At 38.5% G+C, this 21,450-nt stretch overlaps 2 protein-coding genes and 2 long non-coding RNA genes across 5 annotated transcripts in view; 2 read left to right on the top strand and 2 right to left on the bottom strand.

The window, feature by feature from the left end:
- Positions 1 to 16,932, bottom strand: part of SERPINB10 (serpin family B member 10) — a 26,583-nt gene extending 9,651 nt beyond the window's left edge. The window contains exons 1-5 of the mRNA XM_070627836.1: positions 15,863 to 16,932; positions 11,733 to 11,909; positions 9,456 to 9,521; positions 8,880 to 9,017; positions 6,911 to 7,028 (exon numbers count right to left, since the gene is read on the bottom strand). Of these exons, the coding sequence (XP_070483937.1) occupies positions 6,911 to 7,028; positions 8,880 to 9,017; positions 9,456 to 9,521; positions 11,733 to 11,900 (490 nt within the window). The 5' untranslated portion in view covers positions 11,901 to 11,909; positions 15,863 to 16,932. The remainder of the gene's footprint in view (positions 1 to 6,910; positions 7,029 to 8,879; positions 9,018 to 9,455; positions 9,522 to 11,732; positions 11,910 to 15,862) is intronic.
- The window catches only part of LOC103553010 (uncharacterized), a 92,304-nt gene that overhangs the window by 14,046 nt on the left and 56,808 nt on the right, over positions 1 to 21,450 (top strand). The window contains exons 2-3 of one of the 2 annotated variants that reach the window (XR_545370.2): positions 5,544 to 5,618; positions 11,145 to 11,482. This is a non-coding gene — a long non-coding RNA (uncharacterized lncRNA). Of the gene's footprint in view, positions 1 to 5,543; positions 5,619 to 11,144; positions 11,483 to 21,450 lie in introns of those variants that run through there. The other variant, XR_011542084.1, reaches the window with a different exon arrangement.
- LOC139084588 (uncharacterized) lies at positions 15,258 to 19,686 on the top strand. Its single transcript, XR_011542086.1, has 2 exons — positions 15,258 to 15,374; positions 17,696 to 19,686. It is a non-coding gene; the product is annotated as an uncharacterized lncRNA (long non-coding RNA).
- Positions 19,418 to 21,450, bottom strand: part of SERPINB2 (serpin family B member 2) — a 16,065-nt gene continuing 14,032 nt past the window's right edge. The window contains exons 7-8 of the mRNA XM_008523375.2: positions 20,933 to 21,097; positions 19,418 to 20,381 (exon numbers count right to left, since the gene is read on the bottom strand). Of these exons, the coding sequence (XP_008521597.2) occupies positions 19,977 to 20,381; positions 20,933 to 21,097 (570 nt within the window). The 3' untranslated portion in view covers positions 19,418 to 19,976. The remainder of the gene's footprint in view (positions 20,382 to 20,932; positions 21,098 to 21,450) is intronic.

Here is a 21,450-nt window from a genome sequence, read left to right as displayed (position 1 = left end):
TATGTCATTATCTCTTTCAATAATGTCTTATAGTTTTCGTTGTATGAGTCCTTTACCTCCTTAGTTAAATTTATTCCTAGGTACTTTTTATTCTTTTTGTTGCGATTGTAAATGGAATTGTATTCCTGAGTTCTCTTTCTGTAAGTTCGTTATTAGAGTACAGAAATGCAGCTGATTTTTGTAAGTTGATTTTTTACCCTGACACTTTACTGTAGTTGTTAATTATTTCTAATAGTTTTCCAGTGGATTATTTAGAGTTTTCTATATATAAGATCCTGTAGTCTGCAAACAGCAAGAGTTTCACTTCTTCACTCCCTGTTTGGATTCCTTTTATTCCTTTCTCTTGCCTAATTGCTCTGACCAAAACCTCCAGTACTATGAATAAGAGAGGTGGTAGAGGGCATCCCTGTGTTATCCCTGTTCTCAGAGGGATGGCTTTCGGTTTTTCCCCATTGAGTATGATGAAAACTGTGGGTTTGTCATATATGGCCTTTATTATGTTGAGGTAATTTCCTTCTATCCCCATTTTGTTAAGAGTTTTTTTCATAAATGGCTGTTGGATCTTGTCAAACACGTTCTCTGCATCAATTGAGAAGATCATGTGGATTTTATTCCTCATTTTGTTAATGTGGTATATCATGTTGATAGATTTACAGAACCATTCCTTCAATTCAATTTGTTGAACCATCCCTGTCTCCCTGGTATAAATCCCACTTGGTCATGACATTTGACCATTTTGATGTATTGCTGTATTCAGGTTGCCAATATTTTGTTGAGGGTTTTTGCATCCGTATTCATCAGAGATACTGGCCTGTAGTTTTCCTTTTTTGTGTTGTCCTTGTCAGGCTTTGGTATCAGAGTGATATTCGCCACATACAATGTGTTAGGAAGCATTCCATATTCCCTAATTTTTTGGAACAGCTTGAGAAGGATAGGTATTAAATCCTCTCTGAAAGTTTGGTAGAATTCCCCAGGGAAGTCATCTGGTCCTGGGCTTTTATTCTTTGGGATGCTTTTGATTACTGTTTCAATCTCTTTACTTATGATTGATCTTTTCGGATTCTCCATTTCTTCTTGATTCAGCTTTGGGAGGTTGTAAGTGCTAAGAATTTATCCATTTCCCCTAGATTGTCCATTTTACTGGCGTATAGTTTTTCGTAGTATTCTCTCATAATCCATTGTATTTCTGTGGTATCCATTGTTATTTCTCCTCTTTCATTTCTAATTTTATTTAGCTGAGCTTTCTCTCTTTTTTTCTGTGTAAGTCTAGCTAGGGGTTTGTCAATTTTGTTTATCTTCTCAAAGAACCAGCTCTTTGTTTCATTGATCCTTTCTATTGCCCTTTTTGTTTCAATAGCATTTATTTCTGCTCTGATTTTTATTATTTCTCTCCTTCTGCTGAATTTGGGTTTTGTTTGTTCTTCTTTTTCTAATTCAATTATGTGTACTTTGAGATTGCTTATTTGGGATTTTCTTGTTTGTTAAGGTGGAGCCTGTATTGTGATGAATTTCCCTCTTAATACGATTTTTGCTGCATCCCATATGAGTTGGTATGGTATGTTATCATTTTCATTTGTCTCCAGATATTTTTTATTTATCCTTTAATTTCTTCAGTGATCCATTTCTTCTTCAATAACATGTTGTTTAGTCTCCACATCTTTGTCCCTTTCTCAGCTTTTTCCTTGTAATTAATTTCGGCTTTATAACATTGTGATCAGAAAAGCTGACTGTTGTTATTTCAATCTTCTCAAGTTTATTGAGGCTTGCCTTGTTTCCCAACATATGGTCTATCCTTGAGAATGTTCCATGTGCACTTGAGAAGAATGTGTATTCTGCTGTTTTTGGATGGAGTTTTCTGTGTATGTCTATTAAGTCCAACTGGTCTAGTTTTTCATTTAATTCCACTATTTCCTTGTTGATTTTGTCTGGATGATCTATCCATTGATGTGAGTGTAGTGTTGAAGTCCCCTACTATATTGTCTTATTATTAATATCTCCTTTTAAGTTTGTTAATAGTTGCTTTATGTACTTTGGTGCTCCTGTGTTGGGTGCATAGATATTTATAAGTGTTATTCTTCTTGATGAAGTGCCCTTTTGATCATTATATATTGTCCCTCTTTGTCTCTCTTTAGCTATCTTATCTTGAAGTCTACGTTGTCTGATATAAGTGTTGTGACACCTGCTTCCTTTTGTTTGCCATTAGCTTGGAGTATCGTCTTCCATCCCTTCACTCTGAGGCTGTGTTTGTCATTGGAGCTAAGATGTGTTTCCTGGAGGTCTTGTTCTTTAATCCATCTCGCCACTATGTCTTTCTATTGGAGAATTCAATCCATTTACGTTTAGGGTGATTATCGATATATGAGGGCTTAATGCTGCCATTTTATCACTCATATTCTGGTTCTCCTGCATTTCCTTTGTTTCTCATCCTGTGTGTTTTGGTCTACGAATTGAGCTATGTAGTTTTTTATGTTGTGTTTCTTTGTTTTCTCCTTATAATTTGTGTCTCTGTTCTGCTTTTTTCTTTAGTGGTTACCATGAGGTTTGTATTCAAAATCTCGTGGATAAGATAGGCTGCTAGGGCAGTAGGGGATCTTTGCTGTTCCCGCAGATGAACTTCCGCTTCCCCGTTCCTTCCCTCTCAGAGGCCTCCTACAGTCCCAGATTACAGTCTTTAGGGGAGGGAGTGAAGTTTTTTCTTACCCCATTCGACCTCCCCCAAGGGGGGCTCCAGCCTGTCTGCCCTCCATCATATGGCTGCATGGATTTCTCTGATGCTTTTTTGTGTTGTGTTTGGTTGTTCCTCTGTTAGCATATGAATGTTTATTTTGTTGTCTGTTGGAGGGGAGAGATTACTGGCAAAGCTCATTCTACCATGTTTCTGACATCACTCCTGTGCCCTGACTTTTTGGTATTAAAAATTAAATTTAAATTTGGTTTTAAATGCTGATGTCAAAACTTTCTGAAACGTTTTAGTACTTGTTTTTCTATCTTATTGAAGATAATATATTGAGCTTAATTTAAAATTTCTTTGATGATTCAACATGGGGAGGTCTTCTGTGGCATTCTGTATTTTGGTTTTTGCACGAAAGTTTTTTTTTTTTAAAGCTCTGTGTCATTTTATTTAATTACTCTACCATTTGATAAAGTTATATATGCAAATAGAACATATTGAGGATTGTGGTTTGCACAGATTGGTCTCAAGTTGAGATCCAGTGATTTAAGTTTTACTGCATTGATCTCTAGGTTCACAAGCTTTCAAGGAACCTAGCCTCTTGAACCCACAGCCACGTTAGGACATTTAAAATATAATTTAGATTACAAAGGGTGTGTAACATGTGCTTAAATACACCTTCAAAGTAACACACAGAGCAAGTTTGACTCCAAAGAAAATGTTTTACTCTCCTCTTGAGTGTGAAAGTGCCACCTACTGGCTCACTCATTGCTCACATCCTTGGTACTTATAGGTAATCAAAAGAACATTCTCTTTGTAGATAAATCAGGGTTAGTTCTGTTGAGCACATATTAACGTGACACTAGAGTGCCCAATGTGCCAAATGTGTGATAGATTTGAGGTCTACAAACATGTAGACAGTAATCATTGCTGATTCTCCACTTTCAAGGAGATTATAGACTATAAAGGGAGACAAACAAGAAAAAAATAATTGCAACCTATTACTGATATTATCATTGAGAATTTGATTGAACGCCAGTTGTCCCAGTAGTCCACATGGCCACTTGGAAGAAGATTTGGTTCAAAGTTTAAGGAAAGAAGCTTCTTTTAGGTAGTTTAGATAGAACCTAGTCATGCCAAAGAGTTTCTGGCAACTTTTCCTTTAGGATGTGTGAAACTCTGTCTTGACAAAGTGGAAGTTTCTAAATAATTGATTAATTCCTCATTTTATTTGATGTTGAATAGCCCTCAAATACCAAATAATTGTGTTCAGTATGTAAAAGAAAATACAGAAGGATTACGGCTTTGTCTTTCTGGAAGATTCTACTTCTGAGAAATATAGTCAGCAGGGCCAGCTGGAGAAATGAAGTCAGGGGAAGTAGGAAGCAGAGGCTTAATAAAAGATTCTGACCTTGCCCAGGGTGAGCTTATTTTGGGGGACTTCTCATTTAACCAGTGGTATGACAACAGAGGATTTTTCAAAGTGTGGCCATTCTATATCTTGACTGTATAGTAAGTGTAATCTGAGGTCTACTCAATTTAAAATATTATTCTCTCAGTTCGGCATTGAAATCAAAACTTCCGTGCTGTCAAATGGGGTAGCCACCAGACACATATGACTGCTTAAATTTAAACTAATTAAAATGAACTAAAGATAAAATTTCTATTCCAGTCGCATTAGCCATGTTTCAAATCATCTGTAGTCACATGTGGATAGAGCATGTGACTATACCACATTGGACAGTGCAGCTTTTTGGCACATTTAATCATTACAGGAAGATCTCTTGGAAAGCTCTGAATCTAGACAGTTGGGTCTTATCCTGCTCCTTCAGTGTGTCAGTCTACACTGGGGAAGCATGGTAAGGACCCTAAGAACCACGCTTAAACAGCATCAGACAGTGGCTCTCCTCGGTTCCAAAAGGCTTTGCTGGGTGTAAGAGAGCAGATCAGTTGCTCCTGGCCTTCCTATCCATAGGGTTCCCACCTGTCTTCCAGACAACATAAGGTTCTCTGGGCTGGGAATTTGAGACCTGAGGTTTAGCTCATTTCCAGCATTATTTTTACTTCTACTTCTACTACATTGAGTTTGTGTCCTGTATTACACTGTGCTTTTTCCTGTAAAATCACATTTGGTCCTTTTGCAAAGTGGATCCATGCAAGTACTCAGTAAATGCTAGCTAATTTATGATTCTAAAAAACTGACTTTTTGCATGAATGCAAATCAGGAGTAGGTTACGTATAGTGGTCACTCTTGCCTCACTGTGGCTTTTGAGTCACTAGTTCAATGAAAAAGGAACTGAGAATACAGGGCTGCCAACTTCCTGAATTCATTCTAATAACTATTAATGTTCTAAATAACTGCTATGAGCAGGCCTGTTGTGTATGAGTGATTCAAAGCTGAAACTCCAATAAGGCAACGTTATTGCACTTGGGGTCCTTGAGGCCAGTAGGGGAGGAAGAGGCATCAGCAGTTAATCAATAACAGTGTGGTAAGTGTCAAGGTAATGGTTCCCACAGAGTGCTATGAGAGCAGAGGAAGGAAGCCTCAGCCCAGCCTGGGAGCCAGAAGCTTCCTGGGGACTTATAGCTGAGTGAAGCCCTGAGAAATTCTCCTGTGGTGGTGGAGAGATTGAGAGTGACAGGGCAGGGACAGGTATTTCAGATACAGGGAAGAGCGTAAGCAAAGGCACAGGGTTGTGAAGTAACACAGGGAGATCCAGGGATCTGTGCCAGTGAGAATTCCTGAAGTATCAATTTTGAGTCAGGGAGTGTCAGTTTAGGGAGCTCGAATTCATTCTGTAGGTCATGGGGCACCATGGATGGGTTTTGAGTACAGGAGTGATCTGTCCTTCTGGTCTCATTCTTATTTTAGGTGTCATTTGGTTGCCTAAATGGAGACTGGATTTGAGGGGAGCAAGATTAGAGGCAGATTATTGTATTAATGCAGGTAAGTGATGACAAAGAATGAAAGCAGAGGAGGAAGAGATTGGAAAGAAAAGGCGAATTCAGAAACATTTCATGTACTTTGATGCAAAGCAAGGGCTTAATTATTAATCTTCATTAATAATTACGCCTTTTGTATTTCTTTGTGAGATGTAATGGACAATCAATAGAAATATCAATTTAAAAGTCAGTCTGATGATGTATTGAAATGAGTTCAGACTTTAGAACTAAACTGAGTTCTATTTGTATCTTGTTTCTAAAGCTTTAAACTTTGTGTTATTTCTCTAAAACTTCAGTCCTAATTGCTAAAATAAGGATCATAATAAAAGACTGCTAAATTACCTATGAGAATTCTTTCACTATTTCCTTTTAGAAATAGAACTCTCAAATTTTAGGTGGGCATGTGGCTACCCAGCTAAAACTACACTTTACAGACCTTTATTATAGCAAGTCCAGGTGACCAACCATCCCAGTTTGCCTGGGACTGAGAGAACTTTTGGTGCCAAAACCAGGAAAGACCCAGGCAAACCAGGACAAGTTGGTCACCCTAGCATAGTGTGCATGTAACTAAGTTTGAGATATGAGTGAAATGGATGTGTGAAACTTTCAGGGCAACCCCTTAAAAGCAAAGAGGTTTTCACTTCCCCATTTCCTGTGGACTATAAAACTGACACTTGCAAGAATCATCTTAGACTTAGAAGTGAAAGCCATGTCTTGAGGATGGCAGAGCTGACTCATAATTTTGGGTTTGTGGATGGCCTTATGGAATAGGATGCTTATCTACCTTTTGACTATTATGTGAGTGAAAGATAAACTTCTATCCTTATTATTAAGCCACTATAGTTTGGGTCTCTTTGTTACAGCAGCTTAGCCCATCCTCTAACTAATACAAGACCTTATTTTGAAAATTAAGATTATATAGCACATTTACTGCCACATTTTTGTTATTAATTAGTGGCTATCATTCTTTAAAAACCACTCATGCAGCAATTTTCAAATTTCTTTTTTTCATTTACTTGCTTTTTACCCCTGGACTCCTCTTTGGAATTAGTGGATAGGATAATTTTCTTATCTACATGGTAAAGTGGGTGTTGTGACTTACATGTTTTAGATGAAGCTTATTGGGAAATCTGTGATTCTAAAAATTATGGGTGTGAATAGAAAGAAACGTTCTGAATATTTAGAATGCATTTACAGCTCTACTTAAGAAATACATAACTTACACATAACACGAATTCAAAACAATGAAACAATGCTCGGAGAAAGCCCTCTGTGGGCACCTTTGTAAAAGCTTACCCTCAGTCTGGCTTTCGACCCAAGAGTTGATCTCCTTTCTGACTCGTCCAGAAGCTTCCAAAAAGTTAACAGACTGTGGCTCTGCACCAAAGTATGTTTTCATGTCTTCTAAATATTTCTGGAAAATATAGAAAAACCTCCTTTTGTTGAGTTTGTCCAAAACAGAGAAATCAAGTCTGTTTAGATTATCAAAAAAACTAGGCAGAGGAACCATTGAACCTCCTCTCTCCATTGCTCCCTTCTCTCTTTCCTCACTGTGTTATGGTCAAAAACTAAACACCCCCCTCTTTAAATTTTCTGGACTTTGAGGAGCCATGCAGAACTCCAGGTGTGGAAGGAAGGCCTGCCTCCCACAGTTCTGGAGCTTCCACATCCTCTGTTTTTCTGTTTTATTCATTCCCGGGAAATGGGGCTGGCGTGAAAAGGGGAAGTGCCCTAGGAACCCAGGAGTGACTCTGAGGGACAAGAAGTATTGGGAGTTGTACTTGGCTCTCTTCCTGCAGCAGAGATGGACCCAAAGTGAGGCTTGTGGGTCTGGAGCTGCCTGCTGTGAACTCTAAAACACCCAAGAACCGATGGAGTCCACTGAGGAAAACTATGCTGCCATGGAAACTGACTTCTAAGCATGGACAAAGGTTTCCTCAGGCATTCTGAGAAAAAAGCTGGGCCTCTTCCTTCCTGCCCTTTGATGTTACCCCCGTGGCAGTCATCATAAGTGGGCTGTAACTGGGTTTGCTGCTTAAGAGGATGCCTGCCTTGGGGACATAATTTATTCCTCAGGATGGTTGTGGTACTCCTTCAGTTTCCTTACTTCATGAAGGAATTATATGCAGTAAAAAGGGGTGCGTTAGTTCAACTTCCAGGCAGTGGTATGAAGATTATGAAATTTAAATTCTGTCAAATTTATCATCTAGTAAAAAGAAAATTTAAAGATTCACGGGGCACCGTTCGCTATCTTGACTCATGGGTTCTGATCAACCTCTCTGAGCACATCCAGGGCCTGTGGACATTTTAAAAGATGTATCTTTCTGTGTCTCTGTGTCTTTCTTATTTCCAAGTGCTCATCCAGCTCAATCATCTCTCTTACTTCTGAATAAAACCCAAGACCATGAGACTTCTACCAATAAAAATGACTTTAAGACCTCATTTGGTTCCTTTTTTGCCTTTTGTATTAACAAAGCCCAGGTCCTGAAGTCCCCAGAGTTCCCTGGATATGGGCAGGGATAGCCCTGCTTGAAATCACATGTTTTTTCTGTTGCTATCCCTCTACCGTATCCAGTTTCCTTGCTCTTTGCCCACTGGACACCTGGGTCCTCCTGCTCTATTCTGAGATGTGCCAAAGGGTGTGGTGGGCAAACGTGAGAAGAGCAAATGCTTGGTCTGCTCCAGGGTGGACCACTCTGAGAAGCCTTTGAGTCTGAACTGAGGGCAAAGTCACAGCCTGCACTGTGGGGTTTCCTCCATCAGAGAAGGGGAGAAGCTGATATTATTCGATCTTAAGAGTCTTTCCTAGAGTCTCTAAAGTCATGATGTGAAAAGACTTGACTGACCCCAAAGTCAGCTTTTCTCTTGAGTACACAGTCTCCAGCCACACTCCTATGATCAACCCTGCCCTCTGCTTTTCAGATTTACCCTCCTTAGTTACTACACATCTTTTGCTCCATTTCCTGTGAAACAAACGTTGGCCCAGAGATTATATAAACCAGATTTCTGTGTGTGTTCATGGCTGTTGCCACGGTGTGCCGCTTTATTCTGGGCATAGAGATCTGACCACTAGATCTGGTTTGAGACTCAGTATTGGTTTCCTTTACAATTGGACATTTATAAGGTGGTCTAAATGATTTTTACCAGAAGTGCTGACCACCTTAAGACTGCCCCTGGGACCCCTAGAGAAATGTACAGAGTTTATTGACTGGTGTTACATGGCTCTCTTTTCCCCATCTACTTAAAATAACACATTTGCACTTACAATGAGAAATGGATGAGTTTTCTCCGCATAGACCCTGTTGGCTGTTTTAAGTATGTAGGCATTGCTGCAATTGTTGATTTCTGAGATAAGTGTCTGGAAATTAGAGTGGATTTCTTCAACCTTTACCAAGTTGAATTCCTTAAAAAAAAAAAAGGATTAGTCAAATGAAAATTTTGAACAGGAACTACATATATATGAACATCTGGTATCTAAATGAAATGATTTGGTGTACAGCGAACAAAAACTGAAATTGATTGTATAGTAGATAAAAAACGTTTTCTTTAATGTTATCAATGCAAGAATTTAAAAGTTGTTGGGGTATCATTTCCTTCATATTTAGTTTGCAAAGGCAAGAACAAGTTTGAAAGTGGAGCAGTTTTGAAAGGGAAGCAAAGAGGGGGAAAGATAATGGGGAAGAATATGACCCAAAAATTGTAGACATTTTGTAGTTTGAAAAATGTTTCTATAATTTTAGCATATGTTTCTAAGAAAAGGTTGTTTAAATTAGCTACTAAAATACGTGTGCTAAAAGTGCTTTCTCCTTATATTAAATAGATATTAAAATATAAGATATACCATTTTCATTTTCTTTTCACTTTCATGAAAACTTTTGATGTCCTGGTCTCTGTTAAACTGAAGCACCTGTGATTTTAATAAAAAGACAGTACGTAAGCGCACTTTGCAGGCGAGTAATCATATGAAATACACATGGGTAAATACAAGTCAATCATCCTTAAAGCTATAGAACATCTAATTAACTAACTGGGGATCTGATTTGACTTAAATGGTGTGTTAGCTGAACTAATAGAGTAAGTCAAGAGCTACCTTTAAATAAATTTTTTAAAGTATAATTTAGGTTGCTAGACTTTATTTTAATACTTTTTGTAGGATATTAGGAAGATGTTGGGAATACCCTTAGAGTGCCTTGTTTTCCAAGTTTCATTTTTGTCTATGGTTGTTTTTTGAAAGGAAGGCTAGGTGTTCAATTGAGACCATCATTTAGCAATTTAAGCAAAAGCTGCCATTGCCCCAATTCTCTGGAAAATTCAGAGGTTTTAATTGTCTTTTCTGGGTTAATACTTCAGTTCTCATCGTCTACCACCACTTGACATATAGACACCTTCTCTGTGTTTACACTAGAGTTTCATTTGAAAGTTAACAGAAGGGATGTGGACATCCTTGTTTCCCCTGAACTGTACAACAGTGGAAAACAAGGCAACAATTCCACCTCCCACATCCCGGACCCGGCTCACAATAAGGAATAAAGTCTATTTTACCAACGCTTGTGCTGAAAAGTGGTGCTAGAACAGGGACCATTTACCATAGAAAAAAAGATGCACAGGCAACTCATTAGTCTCAATTGCAAACTGAAGCTGTTAGTATTTAAATAAATGTTAAATAAAACAAGGGCAAACAACACTCAGCAATATATTTAGATGAAATGAGGCCAAATTGGTATCCATCTAAGATTAAATCTATCATATTAATGGTTAAGCGTTTTTTGGCTTTTTTGTTTTTTGAGGAAGATTAGCCCTGAGCTAACATACTCCTCCAATCCTTCTCTTTTTTGCTAAGGAAGACTGGCCCTGAGCTAACATCTGTGCCCATCCTCCTCCACTTTATATGTGGGACGCCCACCACAGCATGGCTTGGTAAGTGGTGCACATGTCTGCACCCAGGATCTGAGCCTGCAAACCCCGGGCCACTGAAGCCGAGCACACAAACTTAAGTGCTGCTCCACCAGGTCTGCTCCCGTGTGAGCCTTTTAATAATTAACCAGTTATTAACTAGTTGTGAACCAGGATATTTTTGTTTTAAACCACACAATATCCTGTGAACTACAAGAATAAGGCAATATCCTAGGTCCAAATTGACAGAATATATATTCTGCCTGTCTTACTCAGCATTGCTGGCTGTGCCCATTTCCACACTTGGCACAGAGGGCACCCTCTTGGGTGGAAATTCTGTCACTTGGCCTTTCACTTGTTATGTAATTTAAGGCTAGCTTACTCTTTCCTGTTTTTATTTTTATTTAAAACACACGTGTGTCTATTTATATGTTTATACATGCATATATATAGATAAATACATATACATACGGCTATTTTATTGTATATTTTGCTATCTATGGCTGTGCACACATTATGTTTTGAGGATGCTTACAGAAAATTAATAATTGCTTATACAATACTATTATTTTTCTATTTTTAACATTCCTAATGGACTCTTTACTTTTTTTTAATTTGTTTATTTTTGGTGAGGAAGATTAGCTCGGAGTGAATATCTGGTGCTGATCTTCTGTCACAACTTGATGAGTGGTGTAGATCCATACCTAGGATCCAAACCGGTGAACCTGGGCTGCTGAAATGGAGCACGCTGGACTTAACCACTATGCCGTGGAGCCGGGCCCCCTCATGGGCTCTTTAATTCATCCAGACAACCAAACAAAGCAAGAGGAACAGAATTCACATGATTTTTGGGTTTGTGTCTTCAAGAAAATCCTTCTGAGATTAGAAAGATGATGACTAACTCTATCATTTAAAGCTTGCTCCATAACTACTTGAAATATTTTAATAATCAAAATAAAATTGTTGATAACTTCATCATCTCTCCATCTGATTTTGCTAGAGAACACAGAATCTTAAGTGGCTTTCTTATCAACAGTTTTCAAATTGATTGCCTTTCCCAGACTTCTTTTTATGGTCTAGAAAATTTTTCAAAGTGTATCTTTTGTTTTAGAGGATATAGTTGTAAAATGTTGGCTATTTGGATCTCAGGAGAAAAATGAAGATGCAAAGTAAAGAAAACATTTTGTTTCAAGGCAGCATAGGATGATTGACCCTTCCCACTCACCTGGGCCATTTGGGCTGCAGTGGTCCCTTTGGCGCCCAAGTACACCATGGCCAATGAGGTTGAGATGCCCCAGGGAGAAAAGAAAATATTTTTACCCTCAGCAGATTCAGCTAGCTTCTTGCTAAATTCAAGGGCAAATTGGTTGATTGATTTTGCTAAAGAATCCATTGGGAAAACCTAAGAAAATAAAGCAGAGATAGAGAACATGTTAATAACCTTTTCCATTCATTTCACTTTTGCGAAAGAATTTGTAGGCTTACACAATTGTTGTTTTAATCATCCTTCATTGAAATGACAAAAATATATATTATCCAATTTGATTATATATACATAATCGTTAAAATATAATCCATCCATATATGTATGCATATGAAATTGTATGTATCATGTGTATATATGTGTGTGTGTGTGTGTGTGTATTCTTTAGACCCCAATGGACTTTAGGAAAATTCTACTCCAATATTATTATTTTATATATCGGAAAACTGAAATCCAGAGAGTTTAAGAGAATTGCCTCAAATTTTAGTGCTAGCACATCAGAGAACGATTGGATTCTGGTCTGTTAGCAGCTCCTTCTTGGGAATGCCGCAGTAAAAATGGCCTTGGAACCAGCCCAGTGCTCTCTCAGCCCAGTGCTTCTTTTCAATATACCAAGCGGCTTCTGACTTTACATAGTAAATTAGAAATAATTATACATCTTTTCCACATTGTATTTTTCTCACTCATCTTCCATACATATTTTATGTTTTTTAACTTTATTTATTCCTTTACACATTTATATGTGATACTCTTGGTTTCTGGAATGCCTTTATCCTCCTTTATTCCATTGAAATTTAAGTCTGTTCAAATTCCTTTTTTTCCTCTGGAAGCTTTTCCTGATGTTTTGGGTGCACAGGACCATGTCTGCCACCCAAGTCCCACAACATAGTTTTGCTACTTGCTTCACACTGATCGCACTACTAGTTCTGTTTTCATGTTTATATCTTTCCAACTGTAGGGTAAGTTCCTTGAGAGCAGAACTGTCTTACGCCGCTTTGTACATCCCGAGGACAACATCTAGCTCAGAACTTTGCACAAAATGGATACTTATAAATACTTGTTTGTAATGCTCATTTCTTGGGCTCTCGCTACCTTTTTTTATGTATTTAGACTTGAAATCATGCACAATTTAGTGGGAAATGCTTATAGAGAAGTAGAGAAGTCAAGACTCTTTTGCCTTTATTCTCACTCGCTCAAAACCCTCTGAAACTGGTCTTCTTGGCACTCAGGTTGTCTCATTTTTTTGATATTCAACTTCTAAATTTCACCTCTAATTACTCTGACATTTTTATTTAAATCTTTTAAGATTGAGTCTCTATCAAAGAAATAGCTGGTTCAATCTGTGGTCATTTTATAGCCAACTAATTTCTCAAACTTGTTAAATGACCAAAAATAAATCAAATTCCTGGGCCTAGAATGTGCCATTAGTGTCAATGTCGTATAGAACTTGGCCTTCCCCTGACATCACCTGGCCCTCTGAGAAGCCTAGAATAAGAACATTAGAAAGGTCGGGAGTTCTGTCTAGTTAAATAGTTGAATCAAAGGGGAGACATGTGCAGACAAAGTTTTGGTTTCATCGTAACTTGGATTAACAGTGATACTGTTGAAATCCCGCCAGCCATAGGCTTACACTTAACAAAACAGTTTCCCAGCCTCTCAATCACGCCCCTGTTGAATTCCAGAAACTAGTAATAATCCTAGGCAAACAATTGATTAAAGAAAAAAATAATTCTAGTTTTGTAATAATTCCACACCTTCATAAAATATTTGAAACTTACCTGTGAGTAATTTTTCTTGTTATCCAATCCTTGACAGATCTTGGAAATAACGTCTCTATTTCCTTTAGGGCTATAGTCATTGAAATATTGCTTTGTTTACTGTCTACATATTAAACTTTACCTTGTTAGAACTCGTGAACTAGATTCTGTGGAAAATGCTTGAGTCTGTAGCCAAACCTTACTCATGGTAAAGGGAAGAAAGGAGACAGCACCATCTTAGGGCCTGAGATTTTTATCTACCTGTGGTTTATGGTTATTCTAGAGTTTAATTACTTGTTAAAAATTCCTGAAAACAATAAATCTCTCTAATGAAAGAGCCACTTTCTTGTGAAAAGTTACTATCTAGTTATCTCTCATTAATGACAGTATTAATATGTCCAGATGTAGCCCAGAACATAGAAGAGGAAACATTCCTGCCTTTCCTTTTTTTTTCCCTAAAGAGATTTACAGTAATGTAGTCATTAGTAAAATTTAACCCAACAGTAAAAAGTGCTTTCTGAAGGATGCAGAATATTGGAATGAGATTTTATAGGACATAATTTGTCCATACAAGGATTGGACAATGATCTTTTCAGAGAAGACTACAAATGTCCAGCTCAGAAGCCTAGTGTGCCATTTTCAGAATGAACTGCTCTTTTGCAATTTTCAGGGGCTCTCAACAGGTGCATGGATATAAGATATATCAGTTTAGGTAAATAAATACATATATATGTAAAATCTCGGTCTGTGAAGGCGCTTAGGGGAGAAGCGAGACAACTATGAGAGTAAGACAAGGATAGTGTCACTCATCAAAGTATCTCCTCCTAGACACACACACTCTTAGCATATTAGAGTTGGAAAGAACCTGGAATCCCTCTAATCCAGTTGACTCACTTAACTGCTGGGAAACAGTGCCTGGAGCGGTTACATGTGCTGACTAACGGGCAAGGCTTGCTAATAGCAGAGTTATCACAGTACTCCCATTCTCCAGATTCTGAATACAATTGCTTTGGTCATTGTATTTAGTTGTCTTTAAGATTTTAATGATAAAGGTAAGGATTGGGTCATGAAAGAGGATGAACAGGAGAAGGAAGACAAGAGGGATGACAATGAGCAGGAGGAGGCAGTGGGAAGGATTTTCATCCCCTTTTCCATAAAAAAATAGCCAAGGCCTCTTGACTTCCTGAAGATACTGATGATATTACCCACTTCACAGAGGTGTGCATTTCAGAAGATGACATCTCTCCCCAGCACTTCTATATTCACCTAAAGCCATTTTAGGGAAGTAATAGTTTGGGGTGTTTTATGATGGGCACCGGCTATAAGGTGGGGGCAGCCAGGACTTAGGCTATTCCATGGAAGAAAGCTAATGGCTCATGGAATGGTGGCCAGGACTGAATGTTGGTGATACTGACCCTGATATCAGTTTCCCCACATTAAACCCAGCATATACGGGGTTAAAACCCAAACACTCTGGCTTCCTGGCTCCAGAATCCACTATCCTCCATGGAGACAGATGCCATTAAGGACAAGCACCTGGATTATCTCCTCCCCACAAAGAGATCAGGCTGGTGGGAAAGCTGCTGACCAGCAAGGTCACGGGCTCCATCCTCTCTGCAAGTGTCTCAAGGCCAAAGACAGGCTGGTGGGAAAGCTCCGATCAGCAAGGCCATATGCTCCCCCTCCCCTATCTAAAACCCCAAATAAAAACGCTTCCTTTTAGCTTTTTGGGGAGTTTGGGATTTCAGCATTGGCTGCCCTCTCTCCTTGCTCAGCGCTGTGCAAAAATAAATTCCTACTTTCTTCCACCACACCCGGTGTCAGAAATTGGCTTGCTGTGCAACAGGTGAGCGAACTTACTTCAGGTTGGGTAACATTGGGTGGGGATGAGGGGTAAAGAGTCAAACCATTAGCTCCATACATTAATGACCAGGGTCAAATTCATGTTGCCAAGCCCACTCTGCTGAAGAGTTAGAAGGGTTTTGGCTCAATTATTCTGAGAATGGTCTATGTCTCTTTGCCGATGTTGACAGATACAGAGGTAACAAATCCAGAAATGTGACTGGAGGAAACTCCATTCATTGTCTCACAATTCCTGGCAAAACAATTTACCTTCTTTGGAAATGAATGCTCTCTCCCTCTTAACGCTCTTTCTAGTACAGACTTTTAACCAGCTCAAGGTTAAATCTCTCTGACTGGCACAGAATTCATGGGGGTTGAAACTTTATCTATTATTTCTGTTTTGGAGGTTCCTGATCATTTGTTATTTAGCTAGGCACTTCAACAAAGAAGGAAAACATAAATAAACATTTTAAGAAGAAGTGTTTACAATACCTTGTTTTCTTCCACCGGAACAGGATTGGCAATTTGCTTCTTCAGTAAGATAGAGGGATTGTGGCTGAGTTAAGTAACTTTTAACTGTAGAAATTTAAAAAAAATTCTAGCACCTCCTTCTTCTTAGCCCCACCCTTTGATCCATATTCGCAAGACTGTACACTCTTCTTTTCAGGTTTATCTTGGCCAGAAGCTCAAATAAAAAGACAAAGAGATAGAAGATTAAGATTCTGCCTAAATTATTTAATTACTCACATTTTCCATGTCTGTTCACATGTCAAAACCTGAATTCTGACAAATCGTAATTCACAGTTTCCTTGCTTGATCTCCTCTCTAGTCTGCCAACTGGCAACAATTAGAGTGCTTCTCCCAATAGATCTTTCTTTAAAAAACCAAAAAAGAAAGAGCTCAAAATTAGTGGATTAATAATGGGCAATGAAATGGAAAATATTATTGGTGAAGTATTTACTGTTAAACTGTTAAGGTTACTCTTCTCATTTGGAGTTTTGGTATAGAACCCTAAGCGTAACTCCAATGAGTGAGATGTCCATTCTCCCCACCCCAGGGACAAGAGGTCTAGATCAGTGTTTTAGATACAGTCACTGAGTCAGATGTTGGTTCATCATTTTCTGGTTCTCTTTTATTTCTCCCTGTGAGTGTTCCCTCACTCCTCCATATTTACTAGGAAGGAAAACAATACTTTATAGTCTCATTTTCTACCACAGCATGCATGTGCTTCAAGGAACAGAGGAGGGTGTGAAGAGACGGATGGGAATGGAGAAACAATCCAGAAGGGATTAAGGGAAAAGCAGAGCCTATTTGTTTATAATATATTTGGTATGTTTTTCTTCATGTAGTTTCCATTTGTCCCTTCATAGAGGCACACATATCTTCTGGTAAACTGGCTCAGAGTTTAATATTTGAATGTCGGTGTGGAACCTAGAGCAGAATGTTTCTCTGGATTTCACCAGAAAATGTGACTTGTGGTAGGAAATCCTGTGAGGCCTGCCTGACTGACGTGTGCTGAGCAGATATTATTATCCAAGGATGCCTCCAGACTATTATTAGCTGAAACTGTCATAAGGAGGCTCTAGATAGAGGGACTGCTCATCTTGAGTCACAGTGGTTCACCAGAGAATGGCTTGTGCTGCGTCACTGCACAGCGTGGAGACTTGCTCCAGTTACTTATCTTGCATTAAATGCGTCAATGTAGATTCTTCTGAACCAGCCAAGAAATTGTTCCATCTTCTTTAAAGTCACAGACTAAGTTTTACTCATTTTTTTCCCCCCAAAACCTTCTCCAGATTTCTTCCTCACTTAGCTCTTGATTAAAATCCTTACACATAGATATACTACCTACATCAATAAAATCATAATTGCCCATTATTTTGGTGCCTGTTGGGGAGGGGGAAGAAAGAGATAATAATATCTTAGGTTAACAATATAATACCGTTAGCATAATTTTGTTTGTTGTTATTTATGGCCTGTCCTATGTGTATTTAGTAATATGTACAGTTATTACTAGTGGGGATGGAAGAATATGAACTAAATGAATGGGGAACTGGGGTGGGAGGAAGAATTTTTGTTCTAGTCCTTTTATGATATTTAATGTTTAGACTGAATGACTTTAGTAGGCATTCAAAAATTTGTTGAAACAGAGAGAAGAACTCCAGGTGCATCAGTGTTATTCTAATAGGAATCTGGAAGAAAGTCAATAGAGTGGGGCAGAGACAACTGAGTGGATAATGGCATGGCTGTCTTATTCAATTTGGGTTGCTGTAACAAAGTACCATAGCTTGGGTGGCTTAAACAGCAAACATTTATTTTTTACAGTTCTGGAAGCTGGAAGCATGAGATCAGGGTGCCAGCATAGTTGGATTCTCGGTGAGGGCTCTCTTCTTGGTTCAGATGGCTGCCTACTCTCTGTGTCCACATATGGTGGAAAGAGGAAGCTCTGGTCCCTTCTTCTCCTTGTAAGGGCACGAATTTATCAGGAGGATTCCACCCTCATGATCTAAGCTAACCCTAATTCCCTCCCATAGGCCCCACTTCCAAGTACCATCACACTGGGAATTAGGATTTCAATATATCTATTAGGGGGACACAAACATTCAGTCCATAGCGATGACCGAGACTTTCCCAGAAGTGAAGCAATATGCAAGTTTCCAGATGGAAAAAAAATCTGCTGATAAGCAAGATAAATTTTAAAAAACAATTTAAAAATTACCCTTAATGCAATGAAATATCAGGAACATCATCAAGAATAAAGAGAAAATTATTAAAATTATCAGCAGCAAGAATTATCTTGATATCAACTTTCCCATCAGCAACTTTGGTGCCAGAAGATAGAAAAATCTTCCCCTTAAAGTGCTGAAGAGTGCTCCGAACCTAGAATTCTATGCTCATGCTCTAATTCAATAACGAGAGAGAAATATGGATATCTTAAGATTCACAGTGATTCAGAAAGCTGCTACCTGTTGACTTGCTGAATGAATTATTGAACTACATAGAAAAATGAATCTAAAAGTAAGAAGAAGAATGCAAGAAGCAAGAACCGCCCCAATTTTTATGAATATCTGATTAAAGGGGGAAAAAAATCACAATTCCAGCCTTAAAAAATTAACTGAATAATTTTCTGGGATTCCATGTTTGATCAGCTGAAAGTGAGACAGTTTTGTTACTGACAAAGATAATAATCATAATCACTATTATTTGTTAAATACTGTATATGCTAAGCATTCTTTCAATTGCTTATGTATGAATTCATTTGATCATCATAGCAGCCTTACGAGGAAAGCATTATCTTCCCAGCTTACACTGAAAGAAAACCGAAGCGTGACAAAGCACCACTCCTCGCCCATGGTTAGACTTGTAAGTGTTAGAACTGGGATTTGGAGTCAAGGTCCTGAGGCTACCTCTTTAGCCACCACGCTCCAGGGGGTCATCCATCCCCACCTTCCGCCACAAGGAGGGTGATGACTGAGGTGCATTTCCAGGATCCAGCCACACTTCTGCAGCCAGACCCTGCAGCGAGCTCAGACTCTCCAAACCTCGGATCTGCCTTAGCTCTCAGCACTTCTGTTATGTTCACTCAAAAGTATTCAGTGCTATTTGAACCAAACGCCTTTAAAAGAAGCCATCTTGTGTTTCCCCTCCTGCTCTTGCACCCAGCCCATCTCCACTCCTCTGAACTGTCAGCTCAGTGACTGTGACCTTGATTCTATGTCTGGACCACTGGACTTGAGGCTTATTCTTGATGTTCTTGAGGTTTAAACATGAGTGTCCCCGAGGGACTCTGATCCAAACTATTCTGAATTGCTATGCCTTTTACTGGTGTGAGAAGGCAGCTCTAAGCTCTAAAGCATTTTTCACATAACATCATCCCACCCCCAACACTATGGCTCCTTGCAAGAGGTTTGGTTATCTCCTTGGTTCCTTTATTCTGTCTATTTTTTCTTCCTTCCCACAAATGAACCATAATGCCTGATTCCTGAGAATCAAGATATAACAGGTCTTATGATCTGAAGACCTAATAAAATGACAACAAATAAATGGTTGTGTGAAACATGTTTATTTATTGTATATTTGTGATTTTACATAAGTTACTGACACATCTATGTGATACATAATGCTAGAAATGCAAATATATATTTCCTTGTTGTTCAATACTTTCTTCTAGATTTTTATTATAAACGGGCACAGAGGACACCTACTGATCCTTCATGATAAGAACAAATAAATGCATTTCCTTAGAAACAAAAATAACTGATCACCTGCTTTGTAATGGTATCAGCCTCATTAAATAGTGAACAACAATTAAAAAACCATTTTACAAAATAATAAATAATACAGCAAAAGATAATGCTATAAAATAAACTAAGAGTAAGGAAGAACTAAATGGGACATAATCCCATTTTAGATCAAAGGATTAATAGGGTTGCTAATGCTGTGATTGACAGTTGTCTAGTTATTTCTGTATTTATATTTAGGGGGTAATAGAGGTTCAGAAAAACAGAAATATATAGAAAAAGTCTCTAAATTTTGGGCACTAGAGCAAATCTGAGGCTTATAGCTCGTATTACAAAATCCTGTGCAGAAACAGAACCTTTCAATTTTAGGGTGAGGCAAATCTGCCAAAAAAGAGGATGTTCTTGGTTATTTTGTGCATGATAAAGAAGAGGAAGGGCTGATCTGCCACAAACTGTGGGCCTCCATGGCCAGTTCTCCCTGACATAATGGCCCCAGTGCCAGCAGCTGCTTCAGTGCCCTCCTCGTTAACATCCACCGTGGCTTGATGGAACACTTCAGACAGAAACAGGTCGTTTCTTTCTGACATGCCTGAGAAATTAGCCTGGCCCTCGTTGAAGGCATCATCCATGCCCATTCTTCTCAGAATGGATTTGAGTTCATAATGCTCTTCTAATTTGAACTGTGGGACAAACACCTCCACGTCATCTTCAGCCATTGTGTCTTTGCTGGTCCACTTGTTGAGTTTGTCATAGGTTATTTCACTTTCCAGCTACAAATAAACAAACAAAAAAACAGAACCACTGAGCGCTTAGAAGAGAAGGAAAACAACTTCTAAGTCTATGTTAAAAATCAGTGACTTTAACTTTACCGTATTGCGGGTGACAAAAAAATTGACTAGATTGGTAAAACTTTGGCAAGAAGGTAGCATGTATGTTTGAGACATGTTACGTTTACTCTCAACTCACATTTTTTTTTTTTTGAGGCAGATTAGTCCTGAGCTAACATCCACCGCCAATCCTCCTCTTTTTGCTGAGGAATATTGGCCCTGAGCTAACATCTGTGCCCATCTTCCCCTATTTTATATGTGGGACACCTGCCACAGCATGGCTGGATAAGCCGTGCATGTCTGCATCCAGGATCTGAACTGGCAAACCCTGAGCCACCGAAACGGAGCATGTGAACTTTGCCATGCCACCGGGCCAGCCGCAACTCATATATTTTTTTATTTTTGCACATCATTTCCAAAGGTGTAGATACATTCACCGTGACAGGTAAGTTTAGCCCCAGAAGTCTAAAACAGTTAAAGTTGGAAAGGCTTACCAACTCCAAGCCAGTGGACACGTCAGTAATTTCATCTGGAAGCAACAGGAACATGCTGATATCTCCAGCATATGGAAGTTCTAAAATCTGAGTCTTTAGGTCTCCTATGTATCCAATGTTCAGCTTTTCACGCAAGTACATCATCTGTACAGGTTTACGCCGAATCTAAAATTATTAAAAAGTAAACTATGAAAGTTGATACTAAGATGTCAAGAGATTTACAATTAGACATAAAAGAGAATGGGTTCTGCTTAAGTGTTGAAGAAATATGTTTTTTAAAGTCAACAAAATAAGTTATTTGTATACCCTTACAATGGCTCTGATCTTATTAGCTTTCAAGATTACACCCATTACTCATAAGATGGACGATAATAGTAATAATACTAAAACATTTGTTCAGTACCTACTATGGGTCAAGAACTCTGCTAAATTTCATTGAATCTTTACAACAACATTTTGAGTTGGATGTTATTATTATCCCAGTTTTACAGATCAAAACATGTAATGCATCAAACACA

Source organism: Equus przewalskii, chromosome 7 (assembly GCF_037783145.1).
Source record: "Equus przewalskii isolate Varuska chromosome 7, EquPr2, whole genome shotgun sequence".
Lineage (NCBI taxonomy): Eukaryota > Metazoa > Chordata > Mammalia > Perissodactyla > Equidae > Equus > Equus przewalskii.
Note: the sequence above shows the minus strand (reverse complement) of the source record. Positions and strands in the feature narration are given on the sequence as shown.